This window comes from Solanum pennellii, chromosome 8, assembly GCF_001406875.1.
Source record: "Solanum pennellii chromosome 8, SPENNV200".
NCBI lineage: Eukaryota > Viridiplantae > Streptophyta > Magnoliopsida > Solanales > Solanaceae > Solanum > Solanum pennellii.
This window is the reverse complement of record NC_028644.1, coordinates 63220722-63237664: the sequence shown is the minus strand read 5'-3', so window position 1 is coordinate 63237664 and position 16943 is coordinate 63220722. Positions and strand designations below refer to the sequence as shown.

General features: G+C 29.6%; 1 protein-coding gene across 1 annotated transcript; it reads left to right on the top strand.

The window, feature by feature from the left end:
- Positions 1–5520: 5520 nt before the first annotated feature.
- LOC107027817 lies at positions 5521–9442 on the top strand. The gene is made up of 8 exons (XM_015228879.2): positions 5521–5709; positions 7400–7492; positions 7583–7780; positions 7942–7989; positions 8192–8347; positions 8513–8566; positions 8696–8836; positions 8964–9442. Exons 1-8 carry the CDS (start codon positions 5539–5541, stop codon positions 9339–9341), a joined length of 1239 nt encoding a protein of 412 aa, XP_015084365.1. The 5' UTR covers positions 5521–5538; the 3' UTR covers positions 9342–9442.
- The last annotated feature ends 7501 nt before the right edge of the window (positions 9443–16943 follow it).

The following is a 16943-nucleotide window of genomic DNA, read 5'->3' as shown; positions in this document are numbered from 1 at the left end:
GAGCCATATAGTATCTTCCTTAAGCATAGGGGCATTTTTGAAGCAAATGGACTGACTTTCCTCTAAATTCAAAGAATTTGAGATTAGCCATCAATTTCAAGGGTGTCAAAGTTTGTGCAGTAATTCAACTTCAATATTTCAAGAAATAGGCATTGAGAGATAGATTCCTTAATACTGTCGGAAGAAAAGTGACACAATGAAGACCAAGATTAACAAGCTTCTTAAACCCTTTGAAATCCGGTAGAGGGTGGAATAAGCAATTTTCAACTTCCAAAAATTTTAGTTTCTCGAATGTAAAAAGATGAGAAGGTAAATTATAATCGTTGTCTGATCTTACACGAAGGGTGAGTTCCTCGACATTTTTCTTTGACAAGAAAAGTATCCAATGATCAATATCACGAAATCTTATCAAGTTAGACCCTCCAAGTCTAAACTTCAGTATAGGTCCTTTATGGAGTAAGAGTATTTGATAAATGATTGTTTTAGCTTCTTGAAAATGTGCAAACGACTCGATATAGTGATAATCAAACTCAAGCTCTTTACGTGTGGCCCATTTATACGTCCAATCTTTCGACAAGATACTACTCTTTACTCTTCACTGCATCTTTCAAAGGCAAGCGCCCTAGAATTCCATCCAGAATATCACGAGGCAAATTGTTGCTAATTGTATCTACATCACATCTCCTAGCACTCTTCATCATCCAGTACACACGAGTTTACTGGTATTTCTGAACGTTAAAATTCAGAAAGTTAACTAATAGTACTAAGCAAATGCCACTTTTCGACTTTCAAAGTATTCAACATTCTCATCTGAATCTCTATACAAATTAGGGGTAGGCATTCGGTAATTCGATTCGTTTTCGAGGGGTTTTTTCAGTTTTTAGTTCTTGTACAACGTGTACTGAACACCAAACCAAAATAATTCAATTCGATTCGATTTTTATTATTTCGGTTCGATTTATATTATTATTTCAATTTTTTCAATGGACCTGCTTAGTGGGCTTTTTAAAATTTAAAAATGGGAAACTTACATAAATGTGCTATAATAATAAAATATTTACCATTTATAGCAACAATATTCTTTTTTCACTTGATCGCTTTTAATTCATTTATAATACAATTTTAATACATATTACAAAGAACAATTTATTATTCACATATAATACAAGTTTTAATGATGGATAATACATTTATCACACATTTTAATACACTTATAATACAATATGACCATTTTTTACCAAACAAACACAATATATTTCAAAAATAATTATAATTCAAATATATTGCATAAATAATTCACTTTTAATACATATTACATATTTATCACAGTATTGCTATAAATGGTAATAAACAAAAAGTATAGCTAAAATCAGTAATTATTTTTTAAAATGTATTAATTTATGTAATTTTTCCTTTAAAAATTTACAAATTCTTTGTTTGATTTTTCAGCTTAATGGGCTAAAAATAGTTACACCAAAGAAGTGTCTTTTACTTTTACTTTTTTATTTTAAATTATAATAATTATTATTTAACATTAATAATTAATATAATATAAATATATATTATAATATAATATATTTCGGTAAGACGAAATATCGAATAATACAAAATTACATATCAAACCGAACCGAAATACCGAAAATTACAAAAGCGTATACCGAATTGAAAACCGAAATATAAAAAAAATTGATTCGATTCGATGTTTTAAATTTCCGATGTTTATGTCCCGCCCTATCAAAAATGCAGTAAGCAAATTAAAACAAGTACATATTTCAGAGTCTTATATGGTTAATAGTTCAATAATATTAACTTGATAAGAGAAAGTGAAAATAAAATCATAATTGAGTTCATACGTTTACTTACATGTAGCAATCCTCAGAGAGAGAAAAGTGTTTTCGTGTACATTAAAAGAGAGAGAAATTGAAAACTGCCTCATAGGGTATATAATATATGTTTAATAAGTTTTAATTTTCATCAAAGTTGGTGACGTTTCATATGTAACGTTACCAAAACGTACCACATACATTAATTTGAATAATGGGCAAAAGACCAAAAATGTCCCCGGGAAAATAGAGTAAGTTTGTCCTACTATTCGAATTTGATCTTAAATATCTCCTTGATTACTCTTTCTATTGTACACCATGATTAAGAATTACTAACGAATTAATTAGTTTCATAATGTTGTCCTTTTGTTATATTAATGCACATAAAAATAAGTTATATATATATATATATATATATATATATATATATCCTCTGTTCTTAATTACTTGTCCATTTTTGAATTGATACAATTATTAGTTATAAAATGGATGAACTAAAAATTTAAGAAGTTTCACCTTTTTTAAAAATTAATTAATTGAGAATATAATAAGTAAAAAAATTTGTTTTTCTTGATGTGTCAAAATGAACAAGTAAAAAAAAAATTAGACAAGTAATTAAGTAGGAGCGAAGAGAGTATATGGTATAGGAAATATATATATATATAGAGAGAGTATTGGGAATTGTTCACATTCCAAAAATCATATTAATTGTAAGGTTAAAATAGAAAAAAGTTTAATTAATTCTATCATGATTTCAGTAAGTGATAAAATATTATTAAATAATTACTTTTGATAAAATGTCAATCTAATATGAAATGGAGGGAATAGTGGAGTAATTTAAATTTATCCCTCAATTATAAGAAATACAGTGTACCAAATTTTCCATTTATAAAAAGTATACTATAATGAAGAATTTGGAACAATTATTTTATACGATTAAAAGTTAATGTTATCAAGTTTAATTACCGAATTATAATTGGAGACAAATTCACCAAAGATAAGGACATTATTTTTGTGACATCTTTAAGGATTAAAAACTAACAATTTTCAAAACTAAAAACTCTTAGTTTCCCTTTAATGCATTGAACAACTCAATTTTGAGGAACATTCATCCCAAAAATATGTTCTTTTCTTTTCTTTTCTGAAGAGGTTAAACAAAGCATATAAGGAAATTTAAAAAGGAAAAAATAAATCTCACATAAACAAGGAAAAGAGCTTATATATCTTTCAATTTTGTGATTTAAAATTAAAAATTTTCTTATAAAAGTGATTCACATATATTTTTATCAATTATCATAACACAAATAGTCTATGTATACTTTTACTATTACACAAATGGCCAGATGTACCTTTTTTGTCTAATGAAAAGGAAGAAATAATTTTAAATTATTTTTTATTAAAAAAAATCACGTGGATCCATATAGAAAAGACATAAAATTACTCTTAAAGTTATTTCGTATTTGTATAAAGACACTTTAATTTTGGAATTGTCCTATCACCCCATGGAACTAATTAATATCTTTGTAAATGGGTCACTTTGACCCATTTTCTCGTCTGGATTCTTACCACACAAATGGGGCGCGTGACCCAATTTTTTCACTGTCATAATCAGTTATAAAGTGCCACGTGTCATTATATTTTTCTAATATTAATTATTTAATTAATTTACATTATCTTCTCCATTATCTTCTTCAACCAAATTCAAAAATACAATTACCTTTTCTTCATCTTCTTCAACTTAAAAGATCTATTTACTTCATCCATTTTTATCGTTTTTTTTTTCTCGTCTCTTGTTTTTCTTTGTTTTTTTCTTCTTTTATCTTTTTTTTGTCTCATTACCTTGCTTTAGTAACTTGAGAGTTGAATTGATTTTATTTAGTAATGTTTTGGTGACGAAAATAGTGTTGTAACATGGAAGCATCATGGAGGCTACATTGAAGGTGATTATGACTGCTATTTTTGGAGGATTTACAACAAAGAACAAAGGATTTGAGTAATTTAAGGAAAAAGAGGGAAAAAATGAAAATAAATTAATAAAAATATATATAATAAAATGAAACTGAAAATAAAACTAAAAAATTAAAAATTAAAAGAACTTAATACATGTCAAATAACTATTGGTGCGTGATTGCACCTCTTTTCTTGCAATTGGGGTTGGATGAAAAATGGGAGATTAGTAACACTCTTAAATTGGTCAATGGAGAAATAGGACACCCACAAAGATAAAGTGTCTTTTTAAAAATTCAAGACAACTTCAGTAGTGACTTTATGTCTTTTCTTTATATCATTCTAGTAAAGTTCAGGATGATATTGATCTTTGTCACACATGAATTTTTTTCAGTTCTTTGATTCAGCGGTTAATTGTGTTTTAATATTTCCCTTAAATATATATTTGTTTATTATTATTTATGTTTTCTATTCTTATTTGATTTAAAGCGTGAAAATATGAGAAATAAAAAGTAAGAAATGTGAATTAAAAAAAAAAGTAAGAAAAAAATTTAAGACTAACTTTTTTGTAGCTATATAGTAATTTGTTTTGGTACCAACGAAATAACTCTTATAAGAAGATGAGAAAAAAAATTAAGATAATCATTAAGATAATCAAATTACTTTCTCCGTCGAGAATTATTTGTCATGTTGTGCTTTTCGAAAGTTAATTTGACTAATTTTCAAAGTTAAATTAGATTACATTAATTCGATATTTTAAAAAAAATATTCTAAAGCTATACGAAAAGTACTATAAATTGAAACTTTTTGTATATCAATATGATGAAAAATTACATCTTAAAATGTTAGTCAAAGTTTTTATAGTTTAACTCTAAAAATAGAAACCATGACAAACAATTTCGGACGTAAAGAATATTCGTTAAAATAAAGAATGCTAAAAAAAACACGTGTGGAACACATTAAATATATCCCCTAACTTTGCAAAAGGATCAAATATGCCTACATGAATTTAAAAAAATTCACTTTTATTAGATGAAAAACAAGAGTAAAGAAAATCAGGCATGACCAATTAACACGAACCAAGTACCAATGAAGTAAATAAGGAAATCAAGCAAGTATCAATAAGAAAAATATATGTTTGATTATTTTATTTAGCTCGATTTTATTTAAATCATGAACATTTTAGATATAACTGATATGGTTTTAAAAAGTGGATATTAGGTGGATATATCATATATATAGTCATATAGTCAAAAGTTTTTTTTTTTGGATATTACATAAATGTGAAATCACCGAGCCTCATGAATTAATTCTATTCACATCTATGTTAGACTGCTTTTTTGGATGTTAGTTAAAACTTATTAATGAGCAATATCATTTACTAAATAAAAATCATTTTAGTTCGATTAAATTATTTGATTTAATTTTATATAAATCGTGAACATTTTAAATATGACCAATCATATGGTAAAAAAATAATTGGATACTAGGTGGATATTTATAGTCATTTGGTCAAATGTTCTTTTTGATATTACATAAATGTGAAATCATCAAACTTCATAAATTAATTTTATTAAAATCTATGTTAGACTGTTATTTTAGATATTAGTTGAAACTTACTTAATGAGCAATAGACATTTACTAAATAAAAATCTTTTTAAATTATGTATTCATGCTTAAATTCAATATCTTATATAATAGTCTAACTTAGTTCTTTACGAAGGGTCTTCCTAATTGTAGTTTGATTTTCCAAAAACACCTTACATTCATGCCTATAAAAATAAATAAATTCATGATGCATCAAAAAATTTTGTTGATACTATATTTTCTTTTGAGTTATGATGGAGTACAAGGAGAGAGGATTTTGTCCAAATCAAAAGACGCGGAATTAGAAAGACAACTAAAACTCTTAAATAAGCCAGCAATCAAAATTGTTCAGGTAATATTCTAATCTTTTTAAATTTATTGTGCTCGTAAATCTCTTCAAGCATTATTATTTTTGATTGATAATATTGATTTCGAAGTGAATTTTTTTTCTCACATAGTTTCTGGAAAAAAAATCTTACATTCTTTTCCCTTTTTAGAATTGTTTGTTGATACTTGAAAATTGTCAACCCTCTACATTATAGTACTTTTTACCTACACACAAACACCAAGTCAACTTTTCATTGTCAAATATTAGAGGCGTAAATTTCATAAATAAATAGTCATATAACTATTGAGTTTTTTCCATCAAAATAACTTAATTATTATGTGTTTTAACACATAAATCATAAAAAAGAAAAATTCTTGCTAACACAACGATCACATATAATCTCAATGTGTGATTTTTTTTTTATATATTTATTTTTAGTTTAATAAATACGAACACGATTAAAACGACCCGGCCATAAAATTCAATTTTTAAGAATCAAACAAAGTGTACTACATTTTCCCCCCTATATATATAGGAAAAAAGTAATAAAAGTTAATCTGTCAAATTATTTGGATTTGGCTTCTCTCTATTTATTTTTTTTCTTTCATTTTCCCCAAATTCTTATTTAAATGAGAGACACATATCATAGATTTAAATCAATGGTCGAGATCTAATAAATTGTAGATAAGTTTTAATTATGATTAAGATAATTAATTACTTCCATATATTTGTTTTAAAAATATTTTTAATCCCACAATTTTAGTTGTACATGATATCACTCCTAAATATATATATTTGTAAATTCTTATTTGCCTTTAGTAAAAAAAAATGTTCAATGTTTAAAGAGAAGATAAATTAGGAACCTCTCACTTCAAAAATATATGTATAATTACATTACACATATGTAGCGATCAAATATTTGAAAAAATAAAGGGAAAATGCATAAGTACCCCTCAACCTATTACCTGAAATTCCAGAGACACACTTATCCTATACTAAGGTCCTAAAAACCCCTGAACTTATTTTATAAGTAATTTTCTACCCCTTTTTAGCCTACGTGGCACTAATTTTAAAAAAAAGTCAACCATCGTTGGGCCCACAAGATAGTGCCATGTAGGTCGAAAAGGGGTAAAAAAATTATTAATAAAATAAGTTCAGGGGTAGTAGGACCTTAGTATAGTATAAGTGTGTCTCTAAAATTTCGGGCATAGGTTGAGGGGGTACTTGGACATTATCCCTCTTTGATATAATAAAGAATAATTGAAGATACATACTTAAACCTTTAAAGCTCTATGATTGGGTCGCTTTTAAGGAAAAAAGAAAGAATAAATTTAGTGGCTAAAATTGTAGGATTAAAAAATATTTAAGAAAAATATTTGAAAGTGATTAATTATCTTAATCATAGTTAATACTCATCTTTAATTTATCAAATCTTAATCATTAATTTAAATCTATAAAGTGTGTTTATCTCAACCAAATAAAAATTTAGGGAAAATGAAGAGGAGTCGAATCAAAATTATCCCCTCAAGAAAAGACTACTTCAAAAAAATTAAAATTAATTTGTTATTATTATCACTCAAATCCTTTGAAATTTCTTAGTGTAAGCCAAATCATATATGCATGAACTAACTTTATTGTTATTCCCCACTAGTTACTTACATTGATGTAGATAATAGTTTGAACAAAGGATTTGAACCGAAGTTTTTGTTTGCAGACTAAGTATGGGGATATATATGATTGTGTAGATTTCTACAAACAACATGCATTTGATCACCCGTTGTTGAAGGACCACAATTTTCATCCTAAGGTATATATTTACGCTCATTCCGTATTCCCTTTGTTTTATTAAACAAGAATAGGATATTGTTGACATATAACTGAACATTCGATGGGACAGATGAAACCGACTTTATCAAGTACAAAGAAAAATGCAAGTGACTCAACAAGCAGCTGGTCATCGACAATATGGTCAAAGGATGGAGGTTGTCCTTTTGGGACTGTTCCTGTTAAGAGAATTACGAAAGATGACATTTTAAGACAAATACATCTGCCACCACCACCGGAAGATGTCACATTTGATGCTCAATTTGATGTAGTAAGATAATTTATGAACAACTTAGTGCTTTTACTTGAATAATTCATTACTTAAGAGTCCATGTATTATGTAGAAAAAGAAAAATTGTTGATACACAAACATAAAAAGTTTACAATAATCATCATGGAAAAACTCATATATTGCAATGTTGTCTAATGCAGAGCAACAACAATAGTGGGCCAAAAGAAAGATACATATCTGGATATAAGGTACATTACATGACTATGAAGATTTTATCATACTTTTTATCTTTCAGTTTCAATTTTCATTTGAAAAGTTTCTAACATGTTGATCTAACGTACTCTAAGAAAACAACATTTTTTAATCTTGTTAGTCTAATTTACAACAAGGGGCTTCTTAGGTTTGGATATCTTATATGAGTTAATAAAATTATGTATTTATCATATTTAGGTTGCAATAGCGCGAACTCCATATGATGCAAATAACAAGTTTAAGGGCGCTGGCATGGTAACTAATTTTTACAATCCTGAAGTTAGTGGTCGTCAACATAGTGCATGTCGACTAAAAATTCAACAAGGCTCAGAAATCTTACAAGTTGGTTGGAGAGTAAGTTTAACATGTCCATTTACACATGTAATTTAATTGTTTCATTAGAATGAGATGTGATAATGATTAAATATTGTATCTCTAACATGAAACTTATATCTTTTACTTTAGAAAAAATTAACCATTTTTGATTGTATATTTTAATGTATATATTTTGTACTTCAGGTAGACCCAACATTATACGGAGATACCAAAACTAGGTTATATATACATACTCAGGTAACTTATCTTATGAACCTCTATGTTTTTTTTTATCGTGAGTGCTTGAAAGTGACACGTCTTTTCATTTAACTATAAACTTCGAACTAAAAAAAAGTTTGTGGATTCGTTATATATTTCTATTTTTAGGTTGATAAAACAAATTGTTTCAATACGTTTTGCTCTGGATTTGTACAAGTAAACACTGGAATACCTCTTGATATGTCACTCATGGATAGTGTTGCACACCGTGGAGGCACTACATTTGAGGGAAGAATGTACATTGAACAGGTTTTTTTTTTTGTCTTATATATTTAGAATTTATATCAAAGTTTTTATAAGTAAAAGGTTGTTTATTTGGAAAAGCACACAAACATTATTTGACATCAACATTTTTTATTTTTTTTATGAAAATAAGGATTTGGACAGTGGAAATTGGTGGCTTTTATTATCAGACAACTATGAACAAGTTGGATTTTGGCCGCAAGAAATCTTTACTGGCTTGGCAAGCTTTGCTACCAATGTTGAATGGGGAGGAGTCGTGTATAGTCCACCAGGTGTACCTAAACCTCCAATGGGATCAAGTTATTTTCCAATCGGAGACAATCTTTATGACGCATTTTGTAGAAGTATCATAGTTCTAAACGAGACGGGAATGGTGAATCAAGTGGATAAAGTGACCATACATATTGATAATCCTAATATGTATCAGGCTATTTTTGAACGACTTGAGAGTGATAAAGTGTCTTACCTTTTTCTTCTTTACGGGGGACCTGGTGAGAAATCACAAATCTAAGCTTTGTTAAATACTATTATATATTGATGATACTTATTTCCAATGTCTCAAGAAAATTGAGAATTTTTGGTAAACCTATCTAACAATTTCTGATTACTTTACAATTTGCACCCTTATGTATGCATTTTTTTTTGTAATATGCACCTTGTTCTATCTATCTAATTTTTTTTGTGCATCCGTGCATCCCCGTGTGTGCATGAATGCGTGCGTGCGGGCATCCGTCACTACAATAAAAATATCATTAGCGGTAATTAATTCTTAATTGCCGCTAAAAATGTATTTTTTTTGGCAATTGTCACTCTTTGTATATGTTCCTAAAGCCTTTAGCGACATTGGTTCTAATGACACTTAACTAATGCCGGTAAAGACTTTAGCCCTCTTTAGTAATGTTAATATTTAATACCGCTAAAATTGTTTTTGTTGTAGTGTGCGCGTGGGTGCGTGCATCCATGCGTGGTTGAATATTATGATAGTTGCTTTAATACCGTTAATTGCAATAAATATTGTGTTCTTTGTTTATATTCTTAGTAAATAATGACAGAATGGTAGAACTTCCTTTAAAAATTAATTGGTTAGATTTTGTATGTGTAGTAAGAGTTCGCTCTTCTTCTTTTTTCCTTTCTCTTCTTTTGCCTATAAAATGGCACTAGCTAATTATTAACTTAGTTATAAAACACTTTCAAATTAAATCATCTTTAATTGCTCCCTAGCTACTACAATATTCAATCAACTTCCTCTAAAAACTTGCTTTGTCAACCAGGCAAATACCACCTCCAATCATAAATCTTAATGGAAGAGATCCAGCATCTCTAATCTTAGAAGCTTGGGGTGGGATTATCCTTGCTCCGAGTTAGACGGTATTTGTTTCAATGACAATACATGTCAAATTTGCCTCCCGGAGTTTAGGAAAACCAAACGTGCATGTGTACTCCTATGCAACCACATCTATCACAGGAGTTGTATATCAACTTGGATGGATCGGAAGATAACATGTACCATTTGTCGCCGTGATTACAGTGAAGTCGCGGTGGAGTAATTTTATTTATTAAGTTTTTGTAATATTGTAATAGTTGATAATATCATCAATATACAATAATATTGTGTCCTTAATTATATGGTGTTCTTTTTATATATTCTTAGTAAATTATGACGGTAATGTAGAGCTTCCTTTAGAATAATATACACAAGATATACGTAATATACACCTATGATATACAAAATATACACCTATGATATGTGAATATACACCTATAATATACAAAGGCATTTGACAAACAATACTTATGTAAAATAAAATTATGGAAATAATTTAATATGTGTAATAAGTTAAAGTCTAGGCTCATGCCAACTATTTTATAACTTGAACATTATGAAGTAAGCAAATTCAATAAAGTACATTATTTTCTACAAAGAAATATCTACTGAATTTGAATTTTGAGCCAATGACATAGGCTCCTAATGTTCATTGAATTTGAGCCCATTAAGATTAATGCTGAAAATTTTAGGCTCTGGCCCAGTTAAAGGGGTAACAAATGAAATTCAATCTACCCTGCCCATTTAAGTGACCCAATTAATTAAAAATTAGGTTGATATGTTGTCCAAATTGACTCAATTTTTTTTATTAAAATTTTTTCAAAGAACTATTTTTTATTTGATGTGTTATATATAACTTTACTTATATTAGAAAAGGCTTGTTCAACATGTCTGTGTCATCATTGTTGTAAAGGGCATTTTTGTCTTTTCACATATCAATTATCATTACGTGTCTTTCTCTGGTTATATGTCACTTTGTGTGTCTTCATGTCATCAGTGTTTTGCTGTTTCCTTTAGCATTCCATCTAGGTAAGGTTCTTCGGTTTTCATTCAGTTCTTCTTGCATCATCTTTCTTTTCCTCAAAATTGAAGTTCGGGAACCAAATCTGGTCTAGGCCTGTGAATATACTAAATTTGATTTGGGTGAGTGAAAATTTGCATTCTTTTTCCATATTATTGGTGTCGCATTTTCCTGTTGTTTTGGAAGTCTCAATAATTTTAATTGATATGCTTTTAATTTTATGGGTTTTTGTAATTTTAATCGATTTGATTTCAATTCAATTTTGGTTGAGTGATTATTCTATCTTGAATTACTATTTCAGATTTTTGTTGTGTTTTTTTCACATGCAGTAAATTTTTGTTGTTTTTTCTTATATGTAGTTATTAATTTGCTGTTAATTTGATCTTTTTCTATCGCAATTTACTTTGTGGTTGCTTTAATTGGGTTTTCTATATCACAACTCTTTTCAACTTCCTCCATTCATATATGGCTTTTTCCATCTGAATTAATTTTCTGGGTTTTTGTGATGTTCAATTTTTCTTGTGTTTTGGAAGTCCCAATAATTTTAATTGTTATGTTTTCAATTTTGATTGGGTCATTATGGTTTCCGTGTTCTATTTTAATTTTTTTTTCAGATTTTGTTGTGAGAATGCAGTAAGTTTTCTTTATCAGAATTCTTTTGAACTTCCTCTGTTCATATATGAGTTTTTCATCGGAACTAATTTTCTAAGTTCTTGTAGGTTTAGCTTGGAGTTTCTTCGTCTTGTTGCATTGACGTTTTCGTAGTTGATTTCTAGGATGCAGTTGAACGCATTGTGCTCTCTCACATCCGTAGTAAAGCGATTTGAGAAGTAGTTAGCACCTTCGTCAATTTTTTAATTTCCAGTAGTTTCTCTCAAATTTAAGGATATTATTATATTCCTTCCTTAGGCTTAATTTGAGATTCTGGAGGAAGGAACTGATAGGCTATGCATTAGAGTTTTGTTCTTTCCAGTTAAATCTTTGCTCTTTCTATTTTGGTAGTGTTGGTTGGAATATTGTTGCTTGTGAGTTTTGGTGTGGAGCAGTTGTTGTCACTCTAAATCTACCTTTTACTCTTCTTTGTTTTATAGTACAAAAATGTGCAATCTTGACACTGCTAGGCAGAGATAGGAAAAATTTAGTAAACAGAAATTAAGTATACATAGTAAGTAGTAACATCAAGAATTCAAAACACATAATAGTTCAGTCAAAGCATATTAAAAAGGGGGAAAAAGGAAGAAAGGGGTAGCCTCAATTTCACACTAGAAAGACATGATCAGTAATTTTCCCACCTAGAGTGTGAAATGAGCCATATTTCATAAGGAGATAATGGAGCAGACAAAAAGAATATTGAGACTCTGAAAAGAGCAGAACAAAATCTTGAGAAAATATGGATTGAGTATTGGATAGGGACAAGAAATTTACTTACAGAACATTTTTTTACTTTTAATTTACCGCAAATCTGCATTGTGTAAAATGTGTTCTTGTTCTTGAATTCATTGTTGCAGAGACCCTTTTAAGCCCAAAGGCCTTTCCTGATTTTTCGATAAAGGTATGAGCTCTTTCTTATTATGGTTTGAGTTCTTCATTTGACTTGATGTGGGGTTTAATTTCATACTGTTTTGTTCTGTGTAGTTGGTGAGTTGGTAATTTGTTTTGTTGGTTTAATATTGGGGTTACTTTGTTGATTCTGAGTTTAAAGGTTCAAACTTTGTGCTTTTTTCTTCTGTTTTAGGCTATTTTCGTGTATTGTTTCTGCTTAGTTGAGCTGCTGTATGAATTTTTTTCCGATCAATATTTTGCATCAATAGTAATTAAAAAATTATACATTTTCGTGTGTTGTTTCTGCTTAGTTGAGCTGCTGTATGAATTTTTTTCCGATCAATATTTTGCATCAATAGTAATTAAAAAATTATACACGCATACTACCAAAACAATTGAACTGTTGAATCCAAAACAAACAATAATTGAGAAGTCAATACAAGAACAAAATACGCAGCAGAAGAGCTAGCTCAAAGAAAATAATTCAGCACAATAAACTAACAAAAGATGATAAACGCAGAACTATATTGACAGATTATGCTATGCACGAGTCCTTTGTGAGGTAGTTTAGACGGTCTATTTAAGGACATCATTAATACTGAAACCAACATCAAGATAATGCTGGGCGTATAAAAAGTATATGCAGAAGATATTCAACCTAAGTCTGTGAGGAGTTGAGAAATGCTATCAATATATTCACTTTGTATACATTTTCCACTTTATATATATGTTATATTCAATTTCAAATCCGAGATGAGTAGTCAGTATTGAGGGGTGTACTTGTAATTGTCAAGCCCTATAAATGTAACATCATATCAGTTAGTTCGTTATAGGGGATTAAGTCAGTTAACAGTTTAGTTGTTTGATTGTATTATAAACTAAGGGGACTTGTACATTGGGGATTAATGTGAAGTAGTATCAATATGCCTCTCTCTAGCTTCTTCTCTTTATCTTTCCATGCAATTCCTGTTCAGGAGCCATTCCTTTTCTTGGTTCCTAAGAGATTTGTGACAGTACTTGCATTAGTATTCTAAACTATGACCAGCTGCTATTTTCCCTTCAAATCTGCTCCAACAGGTAATTTCCTTTTGCACATGAATATACTCAATCTAATGACTAATGAGATTCTTCTTTCTTTCGCTTTCTTTGCTTTCTTTTACGCCCTCAACTAGGAGTTCCCATCATTTTGGTTCTCACAACCTTAGGTTGGAGGTGGAGGGTGTTTACCGTCGAGCAACCCCTCCTGCTCTCTTCTTTCGCATTGCCAGCTCACAATTCAAAGAAGAAATACTAGATTCCAACTACTGGTTACAAAAATAGAAACCAGGGATCATTTATCCTCAAGCTTTCAAGTGCAATTTTAACACTCCCAAAATTTGACAAACTACAGGAGTAAACCCAGAAGTTATACACATTATATTTTCCGAACCTCACCTGGTGGGATTTCACGGGTGTCGGTTCATAACCATAAATCTAATTTTAGCTCTTCTCTTGTAAGCATAGCAGACCTGCATGATTGAGGATTAGTGAACTATAATCTTGCAGAAACTTCACATTGCAAGCACGAAATAGAATTTGAACTAGCAACAAGATGATAGTTGAACACCAAATAAAGTATAACCACATTAAAGTCCCTGAAAACCAGAAATGACATCTCTAAAATGTAACACTATTCTGTTGTCCATAAGAGACAAAAGGTTAGTTGTATCCACCTAGGGGGGAAATGGGGAAGTGGAGGAAACCCCACTCCTGTTTACAAGGTGCTTAGGTAAAAAGCTGAATTTCATGTAAATGGTGAGGAAGGACAAGAACTTAGAGATCATATAATAAATGAATTTTCATATAAATACTAAGGTAGGGTCAGTGCTTAGCGAAATTGTTCGTCAACTGATTTTGTGAAAACACAGAAAAACTTGAAATGTCCATGGAATCCATGACGAGTTATTAAATTGTAGTACTCCCCCTATTGTTATGTAGGAAAAGAGTGTATTGAAAAATAGCTTTACTATTTTGTTTGTCTAAGCTTTCATAAATTCATATGGCTACACAATAATATCATATGTTGAAGGTCAACTATAATAGATGTTATTTGATTGATACAAATTATAAAAAATACTAAATTCATTCTACAATTATTTTCGCGTGCAGTGTGAAGTTAAGGAAGGATTGCAGTTATTACAATTAAGGTATCAACTACGGGTATGTTCTTTTTCATCCGTTATTGTGATTTCTTTTTCTCTCCTTCCTCATTTTATCTCCTTGATTAGTAGCGGTCCAGTTGATAGGAAATTTTGGAGTGTTTAAGGAGTTTAAGGGTACAAAGTTGTAGTCTTGTTAATGGTGCAGAGGAAGAAAACTAAAAAAAGAACAGGAATGTACCATAGACAAAGTAAGAAACTATGGTAACAAGTATAAGTGGAATTAGGATCTTACACTCTCTTTTCATAACCTCTGCACTAAATGAATTGGAATTTGTGACCGGGATTATGTTCATGTCTACAAGGGAAGTTCAATATAGTTTTTCCAATCAAATTTCTTACTATAGCAAAGTGGATTAGGCATTTCTTGATTTTTGAATGGGCTGAAACTTCACAAATCATTAGTGTATTGTTCATGCTAAAGGTAACAATAATATTATCACATCACAATTTAATAAATATTTTTCATGAGTGTCTCAATCTGTTATAATGTCTCACAAAAGAACAACATGTGATGTGTATTATAATTAAAAAAAGATTTGATGGAAAATCGTTGTTGGTCTCAATGGGATGGAGATAAAAACGAACAATTAGAAACAAAAAAAAGAGCATGAATTGATGCCAAATAGAAATAACAATACAAAGTTATAATAATAACAACAAGACAAAATAAAAAAACGCAATCAATTCTACATAAATAAAGTAAATTTCATGGCAAATTAAGGCTGCAATATGGATGTATGGATCTCCATAAGTTCCTCAAATGTCTTCATAGCAGAAGATGTCAATCCAAGAAGCACATTGACATTTCTCCTCTCTTGCCCATGAGAAAGCAACAAAGAAACTTCCCTTCTCTGGTAAAGTCACTGGCCCTGAAATAAGAAATATAGCAGTTAAAGAAGGTCTAGATCTTGTTTTTCATGTAACTGTCTGTAACCAATTTAACAACTTTTTGAACCAACTTAAGAACAACAAAAAGTGGATTTTTGACTATCTCTATAGCGGTGCAGAGAGCATTAGTTAAAACAATTTTATTTTCAAAATATCCTTGTGGAATTGAAGGATCAAATCTTAATCTCCCATCTACAACATATAGAAGTTTTGTCTCTTCATTAGGCTTCATTTGTAATGCCTGAGTTCATACTTTCCAGATGAAAGTTGAGAGGACTTCAAATGAAGTGCATTTGTAACATTGTCATCTTTTTTGGCTTTTGCATTTAGTTGTTCAAGCTTCTCAGGGTCAAAACAGAAGGTCTTATACAACATTTTGTTTTGGTGTAGTTTAGTAGAGAATGATATATCTTCAATATTAGCGAACTTGTTATGAGTTTATACAGGCTTTTGTCGATTTCTGACTACATTAGAGCAGTATTTGAAAAGATTAAAAAAAATAGGTGTTGACTTAGTTGCTTTTACATTTTATTTAACTCTGGTGAGTGATGAGTGCTAAGTTAGCTGTTAAAGTATTTGTTTTACATGTTAAGGCTATTAAATGTCAAGTAGCTGTTGAGAAATTCATACTGCCTTTATTTCAAAAATTGGACGAGTAAATATACTATATAAAATTCAATAATATTTGCACCAATTTAGGGGGTTACAGTAAATATACTCTTTGAAATTCAATAATATCTGCACCAATTTAGGGGGTTACCTTAGTAGTTGAATGCAATAATTTTGAATCTTGTGCAGTTAAGTGAGTGAAGGAGTAGATTATCATTATATATAGCTTACCAAGAAAAGAACTGCAAAATGACCTAGAATAAGTGAAGTTTTATGTAAATAGTGAGGGACGACTGATGCTTATAGATCATAGAATAAATGAAATCTCAAATAAAAAATAAGGGAGAGACAAGTGTTGTAAGTTTTTTCAAGTTAGCTTGGTTCATCCAAGTTAAGAAAAGCAAGAAAAAATTAACAGAAGTAAAAAACACCACAATTTCTAACCACAAACTCAACCCACACATTATTTTTTCTTTGAAAAGAATGATTGTTTTCAAGTGGAAAGGGAAAGTAGAAACAGTTGGTTGT